The 22,259-nt window shown below is 44.2% G+C and overlaps 2 protein-coding genes and 1 long non-coding RNA gene across 3 annotated transcripts; 2 read left to right on the top strand and 1 right to left on the bottom strand.

Annotated features, from left to right (window-relative positions):
• The first annotated feature begins 2,144 nt into the window (after positions 1-2,144).
• Positions 2,145-4,317, top strand: LOC146221606 (low affinity immunoglobulin gamma Fc region receptor III-like). Its single transcript, XM_084692055.1, has 7 exons — positions 2,145-2,187; positions 2,350-2,385; positions 3,129-3,167; positions 3,356-3,619; positions 3,704-3,964; positions 4,046-4,147; positions 4,268-4,317. Exons 1-7 carry the CDS (start codon positions 2,160-2,162, stop codon positions 4,315-4,317), a joined length of 780 nt encoding a protein of 259 aa, XP_084548181.1. The 5' UTR covers positions 2,145-2,159.
• A 9,467-nt stretch (positions 4,318-13,784) lies between these two features.
• Positions 13,785-16,275, top strand: LOC146221605 (butyrophilin subfamily 1 member A1-like). Its single transcript, XM_084691085.1, has 6 exons — positions 13,785-13,905; positions 14,219-14,566; positions 14,642-14,935; positions 15,077-15,211; positions 15,320-15,373; positions 15,566-16,275. Exons 1-5 carry the CDS (start codon positions 13,821-13,823, stop codon positions 15,346-15,348), a joined length of 891 nt encoding a protein of 296 aa, XP_084547211.1. The 5' UTR covers positions 13,785-13,820; the 3' UTR covers positions 15,349-15,373; positions 15,566-16,275.
• A 2,782-nt stretch (positions 16,276-19,057) lies between these two features.
• LOC146221604 (uncharacterized) lies at positions 19,058-22,179 on the bottom strand. Its single transcript, XR_014746696.1, has 2 exons — positions 20,158-22,179; positions 19,058-20,052 (listed from the first exon to the last, which is right to left on the bottom strand). It is a non-coding gene; the product is annotated as an uncharacterized LOC146221604 (long non-coding RNA).
• Positions 22,180-22,259: the final 80 nt, after the last annotated feature.

Here is a 22,259-nt window from a genome sequence, read left to right as displayed (position 1 = left end):
TTCCGCTGTGTCTGTGCTTATCTTGAGTTCATCAGCACGCAGCAGCACGCCGCGCTCTCTCTCTCAATCAGTGAAAGCACACTCTGCTGCGGTCATGACTGAAAGAAAAAGAACCATAATCTAAAGTTATTTCACTCCAGTTAACAATGATGAAACTTCATGTGACATTTGTAAAACAACAATTCGCCATTGTGGCAATACCACAATTAATATTTTCCGCTATTCTCACGTTTCATTGGTTTCTTTCCAACACATCATTAAATCATCGTATCACGTCATGCATGCAGCCCTACGTACATTCCATTTACATTTAGTCATTTAGCAGACGCTCTTATCCAGAGCGACTTACAGTAAGTACAGGGACATTCCAGGGTGAAGTGCCTTGCCCAAGGACACAACGTCTTTTGGCACGGCGGGGAATCGATCCGGCAACCTTGTGATTACTAGCCTGACTCCCTCACCGCTCAGCCATCTGACTCCCCTTAAGCATGGGGAGCCATCTGACTCTCCATTAAACCCAAGTCAATAAAGAAGATTCATGAAACTCTGGATTTTGACCACCTCACATAATGGTTTGCCGACTGTACCCAAAAGTAAGGGAAAATATGTATGACAATATCGTGTCGAGGCAATATGGTTAGCCTACGGATGAAACCAAACAAGCTATGTAACCGGGGTACATTTGTTTGTTATGTATGTTCATCAAAATTAGAATTTATGTCGTAAGAATCCACTATTTTGAAGTGTTTTGTTATTTAATGACATATTAGATAAGGGAGAGTGGGGTGATAAAACCTTCCCCTCTCTCTCTCTCTCTCTCTCTTTCTCTCTCTCTCGCTCTCTCTCCCTCTTTCTCTCTCTCTCTCTCTCTCTCTGATGCTTGGGATTTTTGGGGACCTGAATTTCACCAAGCTTCTGTCTTAATTAGACCAGTGGCACTGGTTCCCAACCCTGGTTCTCAGGGCACCCCGGTCATGCATGTTTTAGATGTTTCCCCTAACACATCTGATTCAAATAAATGGATCGTTATCCACCTCTGCAGAAGCCTGCTTATGACCATTCATTTGAATCAAGCAGGGAAACATCTAAAACATGCAGGACAGGCGGTGGAGAGCTGCTGGTCTTTGCGCCCTCCAAAGAGGAGGCTTTGACGAGGCTTCGCATTGTGTTCCAGAGGCTGAGCTGACATGCCACGGCGCACACAGAACCCGGATGGATGGCTGGTGATCGGAGAACAGTTCCAGGTTCTTAAAGGCAGCAGGGAACACTGACGGGAACAGGATTGGATGGAACCCGGATCGAGCACGGCAATCCTAGCCAATCGCGGACAGCCAACTGCGGATGACGACAGGGAGGAAAACTAAAGGGAGGGGCAAACACAACAGGGCAGACCAACACCAACTGAAAGGCCCAACAGGCCGTAACAACTGCTTTTGACTAATTCAAGATGGCAGCACCTGGTGCGGATTGTGAGACGAGAGTGGATCCCCCTGGATCGAAGAGAGCTTGACCGACTGGTTTTGCCTGCCTGGTGTAATACTGTTCATTAACCAATCAGAGGCTTAAACCCACCCCCTGACTTTTGAGGGGGGGGGGGGGGGGCGACAGATTCATTTATTATTAAGTTACACCATGGATAAATGAATGTATGAATGAATAAATGTGAACACATGAAAACGTAAATTTTTATATATACACAAATATATGTAACATTTATATATTTAGTGTCTCATTTAATTAGTAATTTATACATTTTGTATGTCAATTAGGCATTCAATTATAAAATAAGTCATTTAAGCATTGTACTATATAATTATTTAACCATTCAATTGTTTATTTATTTATTTCGTTTTGGCCCCTATAACCATACGAATGGACTGTGAGGTCAGGTTGGAATACCAGGCATTACCTTCTTACCTTCTTATATGTTGTATTTGTATGTTGTCCTGTAATGTTGTAATGTTGATCGTACATTTATTGTAAGGAAAAATAAATACATGAATAAAAGATGAAATGGTTAAATACAGTGGTTTGAAAAGTGTGAATAAAATACCTCCAATTGGACCGATAATACAGGAAGTGGAGGAGTGTATGTTTCTGTAAGCATCAGACCTCTGACAGTCAGTAGTCAGTCAGCAGTCAGTCAGGAGTCAGTCAGGATGGAGCTCACACCACTCTACATGCTCTGTAAGTACTGTGTGTGTGTCTGTTTGACAGTGTGTGTGTGTGTGTGACAGTATGTTTGCAGGTGTGTTAGTCTTTGTGTTTGTGTGTTTAGGAGAGACATTTCACTTTAACTCTGTATCAGCTGTGCAGTTCACCACCCTGAAGCCTCTCTTCTCTCATCAGTTCTGTCCAGTGTCTTCTGTTGTCGACCATCTCAGGGTAAGAGCTGGGAGTCACCTACACAGCTACAGTTACTATATACTCTGGTTAGGGTAGAGTTCCTATACAGCTACAGTTACTATATACTCTGGATAGGGTTAGGAGGGTAGTGTTCCCATACAGCAGGGTTAGTATATACTCTGGTTAGGGTTAGGAGGGTAGTGTTTATATACAGCAGGGTTAGTATATACTCTGGTTTGTTGATGTGCTGTGTAAATCAGTTTCTTATTATCAGTTAAACATTATATAATTATGCTTTGTATATTTTGGATATGCTTATGTGCCATTTTACACATGTAAACCATAGGCCCATACAGGGGTTACTTTACTTTGTCTTAGTAGTGCAGTAGAATGCATTTCCTTGTATCCTCCACTATCTAATCACCACAACTGTCTTTATATTTATACTGAATGGATCTGTCTGTCGTACTCTGTCCCTATTCTCTCCCATCCCCTCTCTCTCTCTCTCTCTCTCCCTCTCTCTCTGTCTCCCCATACTTTCCCCATACTCTCTCCCATCCTATCTCTCTCTCTCTACCTCCCCCTACTCTCTCCCAATCCTCTCTCTCCCCCTACTCTCTACCATTCTCTCTCTCTCTCTCTCTCTCTCTCTCTCTCTCTCTCTCTCTCTCTCTCTCTCTCTCTCTCTCTCATCCTCTCTGTCTCTCCCCCTACTCTCTACCATCCTCTATCTCTCTGTCTCTCTCTCTGTCTCTCTCTGTCTCTGTCTCTCTTTCTTTTAGCAGTATTAACAATCCCTTATGAGGCTACACAAACAGCAGGTTAGTAGACATTGTGTTTTGGTCTGCAGTCATCTTCTCCTCCACCTGTTTCAGCAGATACTCTATTAGTGAGACTGTGTTGAGTTCCTGTGTACTTTAACTGACTGGTCTCTTCTGTTCTCTCTTCCTCTCTCCCATCCTCTCTCTCTCTCTCTCTCTCTCTCTCTCTCTCTCTCTCTCTCCTGCAGTCTCTCTGAGGATCAGTCCCAGCAGTTCTCAGTTCTTCAAGTTTGACCCTGTCTCCCTGAGCTGTGAGGATCAGGGGAGCTCTGCTGGAGGGAGGGTGAGGAGGAACACCACTAAGAGATGGCTGGAGACATGTCCTGCTGACTGGGGTGTTGCTACAGCAGACTCCACCTGCTCCATCATTATGTTCCCACTTGACAGTGGAGTGTACTGGTGTGAGTCTGCCTCAGGAGAACACAGCCATGCTGTCAACATCACAGTACATGGTACGTTCCCATGGTCTGAATAAATCACTGTTGTTTCATAGGATTCTCTGGAAAGATCATTTAAATCTGTCTCCTCTGTTGTAGCTGGAGCTGTGATCCTGGAGAGTCCTGTCCTCCCTGTGAACCAGGGACAAGCTGTGACTCTACGCTGTCTACACAAAGACAAGGAAGCTACAAAACCATCCTCCAACTTCACAGCTGCCTTCTACAAGGATGGATCTCTGGTCAGGACTGAGGCTGCAGGAGTGATGACCATCCCTGCTGTGTCTACATCTGATGCAGGGTTGTACAGGTGCAGCAACTCTGAGCTGGGAGGATCTCCAGAGAGCTGGCTGGCTGTGAGAGGTGAGAACTAAAGTAGTAAAGGTGTAGGTGTGTCTTCACCTCCATCTTTATCTCCACCTGCATCTTTATCTCCACCTCCAGCCCCCCTGCTGTCTCTGCCCAGACTGCTGTGTAGTATCCTGGTGACCTGTCCCTACCTGGTGGTCACTGCCCTGCTGCTGGAGATGTGCTGCAGGTCCAGAGGTGAGAACACAAGATTGTTCAGGAGAATGTGTCCAGGTGTGTGTGTCCAGGTGTGTGTCCAGGAGTGTGTCCAGGTGTGTGTTCAGGTGTGTGTGTAACTCTCCTCTCCTCTCTCTGCAGGTGTGACTTTTAATGAAGAGAAGAGGAACTGTGATGATGTCATAGAGTGAACAGTTCAGTATTTGAACTGTCCTGGCTTTAGATGGTCATTCTGGTTCTTCAAATATTTAATATTTGATTAAATATCATTTAATATACTTTTGTCAAAGTGTGTGTATGTGTGTTTATGTGTTTCATATTAATAAAAAAGTTGAAATCAAAACACTCTGGATGTGTGTTTCTATCAAACTGGAACAACAGGAAGCTCCCTGACCCTGTAGTCATGGTAACACGAGGGTGTTTCTCAGAAGGCAAGTCAGAGAGGGAAGTTGAGCCCAGTAACACACCTACTATCTGCCAGAGCTGAGTTGTGGTTTTACCAGAGAAGAAGAACGCCTGGGGGTGCTGAAAGGAAAGGAAATTGTGGTTGTGTTGTAAATCATTTTGTAAGTTCCCTTGTATGGTGAAATAATTCCAAGTCTTGAAGTGAAGAAAATTGTAAGTCCTGGCAAGTGAAAAATAAACTAAGCAAAGTTGACAATGATTCTAAGTGTTGAAGTGGTTTAGATCCTAAGTCCAACAGATGCACTGGAACTCAGAGTTTGATGCAACGGTTTTATTCAGACAAAAGTATCCAAGTGAGTGTGCTCCCAAGAGCAGACTGACCATTTCTCTCCGGACAATCCATTGTATACTGTATTTTCTTCCCATTATTTGTGTCATTTTTGCTATTGGTACCTTGGGTGATTGGCTGTAATCTGCCTTCCCTCGAGGACGAGCGAGGAAGATGATGGCGACTCCTCCCACCCTGGACACTCCCTGTTTCAATCACTCCCCTACGGCAGAAGGCTGCGGTCCATCAGGACCAAAACCTCACGCCACAAAACCAGTTTCTTCCCTTCCGCTGTTGGCCTCTTCAACAAGGCCAAGGGTTCACTCTGACTTCAATGACTTCATGTCCTTAAAACACAATGCATTTTGCACTGCATTACAAAATTGTATCTTGTACATTTGTATTTTTTTGTATATTTTATTTGAATTCTAATTCCACTTAGTATTGCTAGTTTATGTACCCTTAGTATAGATAGACCACATTTAAATTGAATGGTTGCTATATGTTTATTGTATGCAACTTTCTGCCAAAGCAAATTCCATGTCGGTGCAAACTTTCATGGCGAATAAATCCCATTCTGATTCTGATTCTGATTCAGTACAGCAGCAGGTCAGGTATGATGAATGAATAAATCCCATTCTGATTCTGATTTCTACGCTTGGTCACCCAACTGGCTCCTGGACTAGGGTTTCTGATTACAGAAGCTGTACCACGTTGGCATCTCTGTACTTACATAAATCTGACCATGTCCAGGCCCCTGTTGGATATTCACACATCGACTTTCTTCTAATTGGTATGGGATGCTCATGCTTTAGAAGGCCTAGTGCTGACCTGGCTCTGACAGCTTCAGACTTGGCTTGTAGGAGCTCCAGAAGTAGGGCCATAAATGTACGTCCTAATTTACGGCTAGGCCTCTGCATTCCTTTGAGTGGTATTTCCCCATCCTCCTTAAAAACCAATGTCCCACACTTCTATTGTTCATTATCAGTCACAGCTTAGCATCACATTTCCTATAATACAACTTACAGTATAATATAAGGAACTAGAGGGGGTACAATTTCTTGGGAAATTGTAGGGTGTGCTTGCTCGAGTCTGTTGCAGAAGGGTCCGTTTTTTACTGACATTTTAACAACTGATATTTCTATATATTTTATATAAAAATGCATACTTATTATTTATAAAGATGACATAGATTTAAAAGCATACATTTGTTTCTGCTCATTTACAACTCAAAATACTAAGAGTGAAGCGCAGAATGAAACAGTTGTCTTATTTCCCCTGCAAGAGGGAATGGTGATCGGCTATATAGCAGCCTCATAATTGAATGATTAAATTGGGCAGTCTGGTGTAAAAATGGTCCTAATCTCTAAGATTTAAACATCCTTTCAGTTTTTCCCTTCTCGTGATATTTTCAGGCCTTTAGCCTACTCATTTAGCCTGGCTGCCAGCCCAACTTCTCCCCGCCCACAAAAAAATTTGGTCGGGAAGTTGGGTCTGGAGGGTCTCGTATTGGGAACAACTACATAAAACCAGGATCTGGGCGGACCAATTAAATTGCCAGGGCGGGCTTTATACGATGACAGACAGATGATCAACAGTAACGTAATCAACAACGTCACGAAAGAGCCCTTGGGTTGAATTCTTTTTCAACAAACAACATATTACGTTGCTCTGATTGGTTGTAGGTCTATCCAATTGAGCGTAGAGGCATTTGTTTTACGAGTTCGGTTGAAACACGCCCCGTAGTCACAGCCCAACGGAGAGTTTTCAGACTCATATTCTGACTAAAATTATGAGTATGACAACGTCAGGCTACTACTCATTGCCTTCATTCATTAATAAAGAACCCCCTTTGAAGCTTATTCTAACAACAACGTTGTTACCGGAAGTAGGCCTATCTCAGATGGAATTGCGATTCAAACAGTACCATCTGCTAACTGAAAAAATGCCCCCAAAAACAGTAAATAAGCTTGACATTTATTTAGGTGAAAATCTCTCATTCATAAAAAGCTCAGTGGTAGCGATCATTATCAGTAACAACGCAAAATGCGATGTAGCCCTGTGTGAAGAAGCTGCCCCGGTAAATTGTAGGCGACTACTAGCAGACGACTACTGCTGTGTTCGTATGGGTTGCAATTGCGTTGCTTGAATTCGATTTAATGTTCCGTTGTATGGTTTAGGCTAAACATTTTTTTTTTCATGAACAGATTGACAAAGTTCAGGCTGTGGCAATGAAGTTCAGGTCAGATAGTTTCACCTATTGAAAGACTTTTGATTGAAAAAAAAGAATGATAAATAAGATATGTGTGAGAGAACAAAGGTTGTGTCTTTGCCAAAGGCAAAGCGCACCCAATAACTGAGACATTCATTTTTCAATCAGTTCCATAATTGTAACCCATCTCCATTATTTCAGCAGTGTGACATCAAATTCTTCGTCATGGTGATGCACCCTCAACACCACTGTCTATGGCTGCCTGCCAGCCAGCCACCACAGATAGCTAGGTAATATCACTGTACAGCCAAAGGCCTTTGCTGACCGCTTCTTGCGTCGCGCGGTCAGTAGCGGCAGTTGAACATCGGCTGTTTATCAATCCATGTTTTTCTCCAATCTTGTGTTCTTGCGAACTCGTTTGACGTCATCTTTCGTTTCCCAAGTACGGTTCCAATCCAAAGAACACAAGTCACCAAGAACACCAAAAATACCCGGAAATGTTCTTGATCCGCCCCTTTTATCGAGGATGCATCGGATGGTGACTTGGCCAACGAGAATGCATCTTATTTCCCAGAAGTCATTTCAAGATGTCAGGAGAGGTGGACAAAGTTCATAACTTTTAGTTTTTACTGTTCATATTTCAGCTCCACCCCACCCCCCACTCTGGACCACCACCCCACCCCCCACTCTGGACCACCACCACACCCCCCACTCTGGACCACCACCACACCCCCCACTCTGCACCACCACCACACCCCCCACTCTGGACCACCACACCCCCCCCACTCTGGACCACCACACCCCCCACTCTGGACCACCACCACACCCCCCACTCTGCACCACCACCACACCCCCCACTCTGCACCACCACCACACCCCCCACTCTGCACCACCACCACACCCCCCACTCTGCACCACCACCACACCCCCCACTCTGGACCACCACACCCCCCCCACTCTGGACCACCACACCCCCCACTCTGCACCACCACCACACCCCCCACTCTGCACCACCACCACACCCCCCACTCTGCACCACCACCACACCCCCCACTCTGGACCACCACACCCCCCCCACTCTGGACCACCACACCCCCCACTCTGGACCACCACCACACCCCCCACTCTGCACCACCACCACACCCCCCACTCTGCACCACCACCACACCCCCCACTCTGCACCACCACCACACCCCCCACTCTGGACCACCACCACACCCCCCACTCTGGACCACCACACCCCCCACTCTGGACCACCACCACACCCCCCACTCTGGACCACCACCACCCCCCACTCTGCACCACCACCACACCCCCCACTCTGGACCACCACCACCCCCCACTCTGCACCACCACCACACCCCCCACTCTGCACCACAACCACCCCCCACTCTGCACCACCACTACCCCCCACTCTGCACCACCACCACCCCCCACTCTGGACCACCACCACCCCCCACTCTGCACCACCACACCCCCCACTCTGCACCACAACCACACCCCCCACTCTGCACCACCACACCCCCCACTCTGCACCACCACCACCCCCCACTCTGCACCACCACCACCCCCCACTCTGGACGACCACCACCACCCCCCACTCTACACTACCAGCACCACCAGACTCCCCATTGTTGACCAGTATTATCAAAACCCTTCTCTGTCTCAGATCCACCCCTTCCTACACCTTTGATGGGATGTTGTCTTCAGGTCACTGATACGAGGAAGGAAGAGGCTACACACACAACACACACACAGATACACACACAACACACACTCAGATACACACACACACATTCACATAGCAACACACACACACCACTCAGTACATGTTCAAAGATAATGCTAAAGTGTTTTTCAGCTGTGGTTAACCACCCTCTCTATCTGCATCTGTCTACCTGCCCCCTCCACCCCTCCCTCACACCTTTAAGACCATCTTCTTGAGAAATAGAGGATGGACTGATCAGATGCAGGGTTATTTCTAGATGAGGAACAATGTGCTGTTTTAGCTGCGGTAGACCGCTCTCTCTGTCCTAACACTCTGCTGGCATGCAAACTGCTCTTTACCGCAAGGTAGAGGTTGGAACATTGGTACATACATTGATACATACAGGACCTGACCCAGGTACAGGATCAGACCCAGGTAGGTACAGGATCTGACCCAGGTATATACAGGACCTGACCCAGGTAGATACAGGACCTGACCCAGGTAGATACAGGATCTGACCCAGGAAGGGGATAGGCGCAGAAGTGATTAAACCTAGACCCTCAGGGAGGTCAAAGGGCACCAGTACTACTAAGTGTTGGGAGTGAAATACGACAACACAATACTAACATTCACACACACACTTGCCCACACACACTTTCCTCCCTGCAGGAAGGACTCAGGCAGCCCACCACTGCCCCCTAGTGGAGGAAACAGGACACTTACTGAGCTGCTCAGACTGGAAACTCCTCGGCCCATTTCTGATTGGTTTCAAAATCTGCCAAAAATATTCTATGAAATAGTATTTTCAGACAGGTACGAGAACAGCAAACTTGGATGAGAGGATAAAGTGGAAATATCAGGAGTCAAATAGCTGAGCGGTTAGGGTATTAGGCTATTACTCAGATGGTTGCCAGTTCGATTCCCGGCCATGCAAAATGAAGTTGTGTCCTTTGGTCAAGGCACTTCACCCTACTTGCCTCGGGTGAATGTCCCTGTACTTACTTTAAGTCGCTCTGGATAAGAGCGTCTGCTAAATGACTACATGTAAATGTACAAATGTCTAGGCACCTCCCCCAGGTGTCTAGGCCCCTCCCCCAGGTGTCTAGGCCCCTCCCCCAGGTGTTCCTTTTGGTGACAAAGAGAAACTCACAATGAGGCTGCAGTGGACAATGGAAAGCTGGAAAGCTGGAAAGCTGGATTGACATCAACTATTGAGTCATAAATTGATTTATTTTTGATGATTCACTGGGCACACTGGTCAATATGGATGCACATCTCAGTAAATAGCCTATTAGAAGGCAAGGGTAAATATGCTACAAGGGCCTTCAGATATTTCAAATTTTTTATGACATTGGGTACGAATGATTGTGTAAGTTGCTAATTAGTTAGCCGGACTCAAACGTTTCCAGCCCGACTCTCCTCACCCATAGTAACCCCCATACGGGAGCAGGCTTCATGCTTTTACACCAGCAGTAGCCTAGCAGAAGAAAACTGAAATATGTTAGGCTACTAAATCCTCAATTTCAAAAACCAAGACTTTCGTAATATGGCCTAAGCAGAGAGCCGTCGAATCTCTCTATATAATATAGGCTATCAACTCATCCTTGTATATAATATAGCCTATCAACTCATCCTTGTATATAATATAGGCTATCAACTCATCCTTGTATATAATATAGGCTATCAACTCATCCTTGTATATAATATAGGCTATCAACTCATACTTGTATATAATATAGGCTGTCAACTCATCCTTGTATATAATATAGACCAGGGGTCCCCAAACTACGGCCCGCGGGCCGGATACGGCCCGCCAATGCATTTGGACCGGCCCTCTGAACAATGCCAGTCTTAAAAAAAAAAAAGTTTTATTTTATTTTATTTTTTTATTAAGTAGATGTTTTGATTTCAATAGCAATGAATATGAAAAAAGTTATTTACAATATTAATAATGCTCTTTTAATAGGCGGTGATATGTACGAATGTACGGTGCATAACACACCTTTTTGGCCCAGCAATTGTTGTAGTTTTTTTCACATGCTGTTGCAACAACTACTGACGTTAGAAAAACTACAACACCACACCGGATCTACCTAGACCGGAAACAAAACAACAGGCACGCCCCACACACTTGTTTGGGCTTGCGAGCCGGCTAAAGAGCTAACTTTACGCTTTGAGTAGATGGTGGCGAGCGCAAGACGCCGAAATGGATGCCAATAAGATTCTGAATGCAAAGTTTACTATTAAAAAGTTGCCAAATGGTCCAATTGACAAGAGCAAAGTGATCTGTGTGTTTTGTTGTTGTGAACTGAGCTATCATCGCAGCACGTCCAGTCTGAAATACCACTAGATGGCAAAGTACATAGCTGATGCGAATTCTCCGCCCCCTCGTCAAAGCCAGGCGATTGCAATGTTATTTTCAATTAAAAAAAACATTTGCACCAAGCAATCCGATCCACTTTTCCATGTTGATAAAAGCATTAAAATTAGAAAAAATAATTGGACAAAAAGAAATCAAGGGACATTTAGAATAGACAAAAAAGTGCAATAAATTGTGATTAATCGCGAGTTAACTATGACATTAATGCGATTAATCACGATTAAATATTTTAATTGTTGACAGCACTAATGAATACATTTAAAATCATAATAAAATCTCCACAATAATACTGGTAGTTACTCCGGCCCAAGTAGTTTTCTGTTCCGACCCGGCCCCACATTAAAGAAAGGAAAATTATCTAGCCCTCGCAGACAAAAGTTTGGGGACCCCTGATATAGACAGTTGGACTTTTACCCGGGGTGACCTCATGCAGAACATGGCAGAATGTGGCCACTAGTTTCGCACGGTGTGTTCGACTTCTGCAACCGGCTGACTTGAAGCTGAGAATGCCATCAGCTGCTTCAAGTCAGCAGTGCTGCAGGCGGCTGCTAATCGACGCCGGAGCTGCATGAAGCATAGACGCTGATGTCGAACGTACCTGGTGGTGACATGGGGTCGGCGCTGTCTGAAGTCGGACCGAAAATGTAAAGATGTGCGGTAGTACCCCTGTAGTGCACCGTTTCATCCACTGGATGGCAGGAGCAACACTTGTACCTACCAGGCACACAAAAAGCAGCACGGCAGTGCTACAGTGCAGTTTATACTATAATATCATGTGTGTTCATATCACAAAGAGAGAAACACAGCCAGAAGGTTCACAGCAAGAAGTGAGGTGTGTGTGTGTGTGTGTGTATCATGGTATCCGCCCCCCTGCTGGTTAGACAGTGTGTGTGTGTGTGTGTATCATGGTATCCGCCCCCCTGCTGGTTAGACAGTGTGTGTGTGTGTGTGTGTGTGTGTCATGATATACGCCCCCCTGCTGGTTAGACAGTGTGTGTGTGTATCATGGTATCTGCCATATTTGGGGACCCCTGGTCTAGATGGGCGTAACTTCAGGTGTGTTCGACTTCATGCAGCGCCGGCGTCACGTTATGTTAAACCAAGGGGTAAAAAGAGAGAGAGAGAGAGAGAGGAGAGGTGTGTGTGTAAGAAAGAGAGAGGTGTGTGTGTTGTGTTTCTGGCTGACAGTAAGTCTACTCTTTTCATACCTGCAAACTTGTCACTTTTAGGTGAAAATAGCCGTTTTGAATGAAAAAAATGTCATCCACGTGAATCGTGTAGATCCGTACAGTTTTTATTTGGGGGGGGGATACAATTTCCCATAAACGGGAGTTTCAAAAACCTACTGCTTGTCGACTAGTCAGCTTGTCAGCTAACGTAAAATCAGCTAAATGTGTTGCAGTGAAATGTGTTGATTGACTGGCGGATCATTTAACGTTGATTTAATGCAGTTGGAGTTAGCCTTAAGAAACGTTTACGCAACACACACACAACAGTCCTCATAATCTCGACTTCACAAATGGGAAGTAGGCTACGATCTCTTTTTCTTTTCAACTTTTTTGCAGATGCAAACATTTTCACAGATACTATCGACCTTAATTTACTTCCTAGATCCAGAAAAGAGTTACTTGAGTTACTTGAGTATCAGTAAACTGGGTAGTCACGTGGTTCGTGTCACGGAACAGTTGGGGGGGGGGGGGGGGAATGAGTCTGCAGTTTGGGGGGGGGATGAGTCTCAGCAGGTTGGGATGTCTGAAAACAGTCTTTTGGTAACTCCTGAACAAAATCATATATCATATGCGTATTGGTAGCTGAAGATGTGGGCCGACTTGTGGGATCTCTATAATATTCACGGGTTATGGTAAACTAACTCAAATGTGTACATCGTGTTGTAGCAAATGTCCTATGCAGAGCCAGAGAGAAATGGTTAGTAGCCTATGCTACTTATCCCCGCACCTTAAACATTTATGTAACCTCACTTGGTATCAAATGTATTCACATCTCCAATATGAAAGGTGTACTGTAACTTAATCTCTTCATACCTTTTATGTATTTTCATTGAAAGTAACTTGCATACAAGTCATTTGTTCTTCATACATCTTTATTAAATGTCTCCCTACTGTCAAGAAAGTCCTAACTGACTTTGCAGTACACTGTTTAATTTAGTTTTGTTAGACTACAATATTTATTTATTTAACCAGGCAGAATCATTAAGCCTGGTTAAAGCCAGCCAGAATCATTAATCATTATGGCCATGTCCTCATGGCCCTAAGACAAAATCAGGTTAAAAAGCACAATGGCACACAACCACACAACCAGTAACTATAACCATTGTTTTTGGTAGCTATTGCTAGCTAGCATGACATCTCTCCGTACTTTAAACTAACAACATTGTTACTGCCATTCAACTGTGACAAGATTTAAAAAAGATTAAACATGGTACAAATTTAACTTATTACCTTTGAACAATGCAGTCGTACAGCTATTTCTCAATGAGAAGTATGAGTATGTGATCAGTCCAAGTGTAAGGGCGCTCTTATTCTAACCTGTTCTTTCATATGCACCAACAGTGAACGACCTGTCATTCCTAAAAGTGTAACACACGTTTAATGAAGACTGAGGCGGTGTAACTCCACAGAACTACAAAGAACGAGAACTACTATGAAGCGGTATAACTGTGTCTCCAGAGTGATGTTGGTTCTACTGTGTCTCCTGGTGCTCCTCATCCCTGGAGGAACTCCTGCTGGTGAGTCTGTTTACCACCAAGATACACAACACAACTGTGATGACAAAACACATGTTGCTGAAGATACCGTTCATAGTTTACCTGTCAGACTTCTCTAGGGATGTGTGGCAGGGAGGAGTGGGTTACTTCACACTAGATAAAGATGACATGTTTCAAACAACACTTGTTTCCCGCGCTTTGACCGAAACAATTAATAGTAAGGCTTTTTCATAATAAAAAACTAGTTTTCTAAGAAATTTAATTCCACATATGTAGTTTTATCAAACACCTCTTGATATTCCCAGATGGATTATGAGTCTTTCTGTTCTTCCAGGAGAGTTTCAGCTGATTGGTTCACCTGACCCCATCATTGCTGTAGCTGGTGATGATGTCATCCTGCCATGTTCCCTGGAACCTCCCATCAATGCAGAGTTCCTGACAGTGGAGTGGTCCAGACCTGACCTGGAACCTGCTATGGTACATTTCTACCGGGATGGTCGTAACTTACATGGTAGGAAGAATCCGTCTTACAAATACAGGACGATGCTATTTGAAGATGAACTGGTCAGGGGCAACATCTCCCTGAAACCCTTCAGAGTGAAGCTGGAGGATGAGGGGAACTACACCTGCGAGGTTGTTAAGGATGGGCAGGTTAAGAAGACTGTCATCCAGCTCAGTGTTGGTAAGTTAGATTAGGTACAAGCTGTTTAAGATTGTTAATAATTGTTCTCATGGTTAAATCAGTCTGTCTCTTTAGGGGAGGTTTCCAAACCAGAGGTCTCCATCGTGGGACACAGCGACACAGGGGTGGTTCTCCAATGTGTGTCTGGAGGCTGGTACCCAGAACCTGAGCTGGAGTGGAGGGACAGTGAGGGACGCCTCCTCCCTGCTGATGTCACACAGACAGACAGACACCCTGACCCCGGCCCTCACCAACGCTACACTGTGAGAAGCAGAGTGACTGTACAGAAGACAGACACCAACAGGTTCACCTGCAGGGTTCATCTGCAGGGACTCAACCAGACCAGGGAGACAGAGATCCATGTTCCTGGTGTGGTTCTGTATTATAACCTTGTTGTTATTATTCAGTAGCAGTTAATCTATGAGATCTTCCTGTGTCTTATTCTTCATGAGTGTTTCATCTCTTTCTGTCAGGTAACTGTCTCATGAGTGTTCACCTCCTGTCTTTCAGGTGGTTTATGTCAGGCGTGTCCAAAGCCTAATATAGCTGTTCCTGTCTCTGTTACTACGGGTGTCCTGTGTCTGGTCACCTGTGTAGCAGTTTACTACCTCCACTCTCGGATTAAACATACAGCAAGCAGGAAAAGTAAGACACAGTCGTGTGTGTGTGTGTGTGTAGAGACATTATTTTTCCTCTGGTAATTCTAACAGATATTTATGACTCTAAAGGTGTATGTGTTGAACTTGATGACAGAGACAGTGGGACTGGAGAATATCCACTGAGAAATTGATGACCCAGTGCTACCAGGTACTGTGTGTGTGGGTGTACAGTATGTCCATGTGTGTGTTGAGGTTAAGGAGGGCCTCTTATTGGTCGAGTCCTTCAATGAGTTCTACTGTCAGCCTCTACTTCTACTCTAAGACCTACTACTTCATGTGTCATTCTTATTAGTGTTGCTGTCAGTAAAGTGGGGATGTTAATACAGTCTTTCATCATCAGGGAAGACGATGACTCCATGATTCATCATCAGGGAGGAAGATGACCCGATGACTCCATGATTCATCATCAGGGAGGAAGATGACCCGATGACTCCATGATTCGTCCGGAGTCGGCTGAGCAGACGCATCAGAAATAGAGGGTTTATCATCGTTGATGCAAGTGTGCATGCGCATGGTGCAAGTGCGTGCATGGCAGGGTTCTATAGTTTGCCCCTAAAAATAGATAGACATTTTCAAAAGAGGGTATTTGTATTATTGTTTTTATTGATTTTCATTCCCGCAAAGACGGCAGCTTGTGTTTTTGTTGAGTTACATTGTATTTATACTGGGAAACCACAAAGACTCTCATGGTTATAGTTACTGCTGTGGTTGTGAGCCGTTGTGCTTTTTAACCAGATTTTTTCTTAGGGCCATGAGGCCATGGCCTTAATGATTCTGGCTGGCTTTAACCAGGCTTAATGACTCTGCCTGGTTAAATAAATACATAGTGTAGTCTAATGAAACTAAAATAAACAGTGTACTGCAAAGTCAGTTATGACTTTCTTGACAGTAGGGAGACATTTAATAAAGATGTATGAAGAACAAATGACTTGTATGCAAGTTACTTTCAAGAGAGTCTTTGTGGTTTCTCGAGATACCGCAAAGACTTTGGCTTGTGTTTTGTTGAGTTACATTTTTATTTTGTGTGTGTGTGTGATAAAAAGCTTTGCAATGGTGACTATGTTGATGATTTTCTATTGTATCATGTCGTTGAGATTAAGGTGTCATTAAATGACACCTTAACTGTTTTGTTTTTTTGTATTTTCTTTGCATTTGAAATGTGATTTGTGAAATGTCTCCTCTGCTCACACTTACCTTCACTTACCATCCTGGTTTGTTAATGTTAGTGTTTGATTACATCAAAGCTCAATAATTAGTCAAAGCTCGTAGACAATACACTGTTAGTGTAACGGGTATGCAACGGGTATGCAACGGACGTGGTCTTGCTCCGCCAGGGCCGTTGTTCGCTGCGATCGGGAGTCGAACCTGCCACCTCTGGACTGCCAAGCGCAACCACTACCAGCTACGCCAAAGAAAAGCTAGCTATTCAATGACGCGGGTGGCCCATTACGTACCTGAGGAGTGAGTTTCACCGATTCACACCGGTTACATTAGCACAGCTGACTTTATAATGTTGTAGGATGGAACATTGGTTAAATGTTAGATTCGACCTTGAAATTTACATTTAGTCATTTAGCAGACGCTCTTATCCAGAGCGACTTACAGTAAGTACAGGGACATTCCCCCCGAGGCAAGTAGGGTGAAGTGCCTTGCCCAAGGACACAACGTAATTTGCACGGCCAGGAATCGATCTGTCAACCTTCAGATTACTAGTCCGATTCCCTAACCGCTTAGCCATCCGACTCCCTCAAATACTTTAAATACTTTAGTTTGGGCCGCCTAGAATCAGTATTGTCATTCACAACACCTGGAGTGTCTGGGGTGTGGTCTTGACCTTGTGAGGCCCCTTTGCTGGGACCCATGACTTCAAATACTTTTTAATGGTTTTGATTTTCTTTTATTAGACGTATACTTTTACGTCAGGCTCATATGTCCCATCCGCTGACATGGAGGGGGCGGGGTTTATGACCTATACTGCAGCCAGCCACCAGGGGCGATCAAGATGCTTTGGCTTCACATTTGAGGGGCTGTTACTATGTCCATTGTTTTTGCCAATCAAGATGTGAAGTTTATTTTGGCTCCCTCCACTAAGGGGCAGCATCAATGCACTAATCTGTCACAACTTCACATAACCTTCATGGAGACAGACCCCTCCTTCCTCCATTCCTTCCTTACCTGCACAATACACAGTGAGAGTGATTTGACAAAACTTGTCTCATTCATCATCTGCTTTGTGTAGGTGTTACAATCAGATAAGGACCGGTTTGGCATGTTTGTCATCTGCTAGCCCTGAAACACTTCCTACTGTGGCGATTTCACACACACATCATTCATGGGTTTTACATGTTATTATAATGTATTCATTTGGCAGACACTTTTATCCTGCCTGTCATTGCCAGACCAGTTCCCAACTCCTCTGTACAGCCCACCTAGTAAACACGCCCCTAGCAGATAAACTTGCTCTATGCGAGACAGCAAACCCTTTAGCTTGTCATCTGCCTAGCAACAAATTACCGGCTAAACGGTTATGATCGGCCCAGCACTATTCAGGCCAGGTGGATAAACAGTTATGATTGGCCCAGCACTATTCAGGCCAGGTGGATAAACGGTTATGATTGGTCCAGCACTGTTCAGGCCAGGTGGATAAACAGTTATGATTGGCCCAGCACTATTCAGGCCAGGTGGAAATGTGTTTGAATGGGAGGGGGTCCAGACCTAACCTTGGAAACAGTCTGGAAAGGGGCAGGCACTTTTAAAAAGTAACTGGAAGGTGACTGGATAAACCATCTGTCTATCAAAGGCTGTCGTCACACCTAAACCTTTAACTTCCATGTAGGACGCTGACTGGTCCAAACCACTGTGATTTGGGCCCAAACTTGGACAATACCAACAAATTAGTTGAAGCCTGGCTAGACGGATTCTTGTGTGATCGTTATCTTGTGAATCCAGGATATCCAGCCCCGCCCCTTCACAGCCCCGCCCCCTCAAGTGGAGGCCCCTCCCCCTCAGAGCTGCCAGAGGAAAAAAACAAGAGATTGCAGATTCATCTGGTTCACATCCTGTTATTCATCATACTCAAAACAAGACATGTTGAAACTTTTACATCACAAAACATTTTTTGTGTTCCTTAGTATAAAAAAGATTGAAACTGTGAATTAAATCAATGTATATATCCTAGAAGTTCAGATTTGTTTTACATGAAAATATTAAATAATCACTGTTCATATATTAGATAATAATGTAGAAATGTACATGTAAAGTCTTACAATGCACAAATTGATACCAGTGCAGTAATGTTACAGTATTGTCATAGTAATATTCCTCACCATCACCACAATTAAAACCACACAAATATAAAAATGATACAACCTGAGTTTGAAAACAGAAATCTTCGAAAATTGTAGGATCTTCATATTAAAATGCACAAATTAACTCAGTTATCACCATCAAACTCGGCCGCTCTGTGCGAGACAGCAAACCCTTTAACCTGTCACCTGCCTAGCAACAAATTGCCACACAGTATGGAAGCAAATCAGTGACATAATATGTTTACTTTTAAAAGGCATCTAATACTTAATATTGAAACACCAAATTCTCATCTGAATATATTTCAATGTAAAATAAGATTCAGGTTGCTCAAATCCGAGCCCAAAAAAATCGATCTTAAATAATTTGAATTCAAGGCAAAAAAATTCGACCCAAAATATTTTGAGCCTATCAAATTCAAGCCGAACATTTTCGAGCTGAAAGAACTCGATCATAGGCCTGCTTGGGATCTGGTCGTGTGAATGTTAGTCTATGTACAGAGAAACAATAAATCAAACTAAATCTATTTCAAATTAAATACTTATTTATTGCATGTATTACATACTCCTGATCAATCCAGTTGACTTACAATTGACATATTTAACATACAGTGCAAGTGCAGACAAGGACCTTGTACAAAAGTGCACAATACTGATAGGAAAATACAAGTTAGCTAGCCAAATCAAAGCAAATGTATTTGTATAGGCATTTTTACAAGCAATTAGAATCAGAATCCAGTTTGTTGATAAATAAATGTACACAAACAAGGAATTTGCTTTGGTAGGTTGGTGCATAACAATAAACATATAGTACAAATGTAAAGAGGATAAAAACAAGAACTGTAAATAAAAAGCATGAAAATAAAAATGTTACATTTACAATAAGATGAAATCTAATAAATAAATACATATATTTTTTTAAATAAATAATAGTTACTTAAATAAATGAAGAGCTGTACAGTTTGTGCAGGGATGTGCAAAAATTCACAGTATGAGGTTTAAAGAAATTTGCAATTTGACAGTGGACTTCACTTACGCCCATAGAACTGCCCCTCAACCAACCTAAACCCTCAGGGAAGACAAGGAAAAACTCCCAGAAAAACTGGAAGAAACCTTGGGAGGAGCAATTCTGTGAGGGATCCCCTCCTCCAGAGATGGTTGGTGACAGAGAGGTGCAGACCAGAGGCTTAAAACAGTCATGGATTAAGAGTACAGGTAATGATAAGAATGTGTAAACACAGATATCCAGTTCCAGATCAGTCCTCTGAGTTTGTGCATGTCAGTTTAGGCAGTGGTAGCCACGGGGCTGGGAGCGTTGGATCAGCACAGCTTTAAAGGACAACCAGGTAAAAGGGGCCAGGAATGTGTGGCTAGCAGACCCAATACCACACAAGGACCAGGAGGTAATTTGAGGGGTTTGATGGGTATTAGGGATGCAGGGCTGGGCGGGACTGGTGGCTGGGCTGGTGGAACAGGAGGTAGGGCAGGCAGTAAAGCGAGCAGGCTGAAGGGACGAGAGGTGCTGAAGGGAAGATGAAGAAGACATGGTTTTAGTACCAAATACAAGAACTAGGAATCTAATGTAGAGCAGCCATGGCAAACTAACACGCGCCAGTAGTACTCCAACCTGGCGTGGAGTGACTTGAACACCGGGGTTGAAACACTGCTGGGTGGATGGAGTGCAGGTGTGAAGGCCTAACTGGAGAGGTGGAAGACACGGACTGGAGCCCCTAGACACTCAGACATCACAGACACGGAGACACAGACCGGACGCCCCTTGGAGGCAGCGAAGGGTGTGACCGAAACTCTGTATGGTCACAGGAGACATTTGTCCACTTGGCGAATACGTCCAACGTTGGCAACCGGCGACCTGGAAACAATGATGACTAATCCCCCCCCCCCCTCCGCCACAGGGGAGGTGGGGGAGGGGCAGAGGGAGAAGAAAGTAGAATTAGAGAATTTGAAGGGACAAATAACAAATAAGTTTGAAAAACAGTACAGGTGTAACACGCTCCGCCTTCCTGTGGTATTATTACGTGTTTTAATTTGCTTCATGCATTGTTACCAGCTAACTTGGTCTAGCATTGTTACCAGCTAACTTGGTCTAGCGTTATGTTGTGTAGTCTGTCCTGTACCCTGACTCTGTTTAATAATCAACACTTGGTCCAACCCTGCGTTCGCACCACTCGTTACAAGCGGTGAGGTCTTCACCGGTTAAGTGTGAACTTAGTTCAGTCCATTTGTATGTCTACTGTTACGCGCACGCCTAGTGGCAGGGTGTTAGAGGGGAATGGTTCATATTTCTTTCTTGGAAATAACTTGAATTAAAACACTTGAGTGGCGCGGCGGCCTTGCACATGGTGGTGATTGAAAGGGGAGTGGGACTACGTCCTCTGTCCTGATTGGGTCCCAGGTTATCAAGAGGAGGGGTTTAGCCTTTCTGAACTCCAGGATGGCGGAAAGGTGGTGGCATCAGTTTGCTTTGGTGGTAGACGTAACCATCGGTGCCGAACAGTTGTTTCCTGGTTTTCTTTTCCCCTCTTTTTGATGAAGCCCTAAACATTAAGGGTCTTTGTCAATCTGCATTCTTCTATGTATTCATGTTCTTGTGAAACAACATTTGACTCAGTCGCAACCCAAGTACCGTTCCAAGTACAGACCAAATACCGGGAAGTGTTCTTGCGTTGCCCGTTTTATCGAGGATGCGTCCGGAGGTGGCGTGTGGACATGGACAGCCGAGTCTCCCAGCTGAGGAAAATAACTCAACCGTATAGCGGTTCAACATTTTCAACATACTGTTAGTGTCATGGAATGTAGTCGAAACATTAAATCTGTGGTTGAATTGACAATATAGAACCTACTTCAAAATGTATGTGAACATTTTTGAAGATGTGAGGTGAAGTGACGTCATCAAGTACGCTGCTGTCCCAAACGCATCGTGCTGTCCTCCTGATTTTGTTCTTTCGAGACAAACCTGCCGAGTCTGAACTACCAAGTACGCAAATATTGCATACTTGGTATTGAGAAAGGCTCCAAGACAGCACAAAATAAAATGTATTGTTGCAGAGGAGTTGAGCTCTGTATATGGATGTCCTGTTCATTTATTGTTTCCAGCTCGCAGCACACATTCACTCACCACAATTGACCTTTCGTGGAAGCCATGCCCACCTTAGTAATAGCTAGCTAGTTTAGGGCTTCAGAGAGAGTTCAATAGCAACACAGTACGTTGAAACAGACAAAAGTATGTTTGTTGATCTTTAAGATATTCAGCTGAGAATGGGGCATACCACACTGTTTTACTCTTGGATTTTGGGCTGTGGAAGGGAGAAAATTGAATCTCCCCTCTAAACTCCTGGGGTACTTGCTATCAGATTTGTATGTTCCGTATGGCATTTTGCGCCTTAACAACCGAAAGCTTGACGAAGCTTCTTCAAGTAGTGATGAGTAGCTAAGGTAGGATTGGTCAAATACGTTTTGGGGTGTGGCAGTGTTGCGTTCACAGTGATATTCTGGAGTGGTTGTTCAAAGCACATCCACACATCTTACTGACAAGGGCCGGGTTTCCCAGATTCGTTAAGAAGCTCTTAACGCTAAGAGCTTCTTAAGAACGTTCTATGAGCGCTCTAGAATGCTCTTAGAACGTTCTTAAGAAGCTCTTAGCGTTAAGAGCTTCTTAACGAATCTGGGAAACCCGGCCAAGGTGTGTTATGGCTCATCCCTTCTCTCATA

Source organism: Hypomesus nipponensis, chromosome 25 (genome assembly GCF_054491055.1).
Source record: "Hypomesus nipponensis isolate SF chromosome 25, ASM5449105v1, whole genome shotgun sequence".
NCBI lineage: Eukaryota > Metazoa > Chordata > Actinopteri > Osmeriformes > Osmeridae > Hypomesus > Hypomesus nipponensis.
Note: the sequence above shows the minus strand (reverse complement) of the source record. Positions and strands in the feature narration are given on the sequence as shown.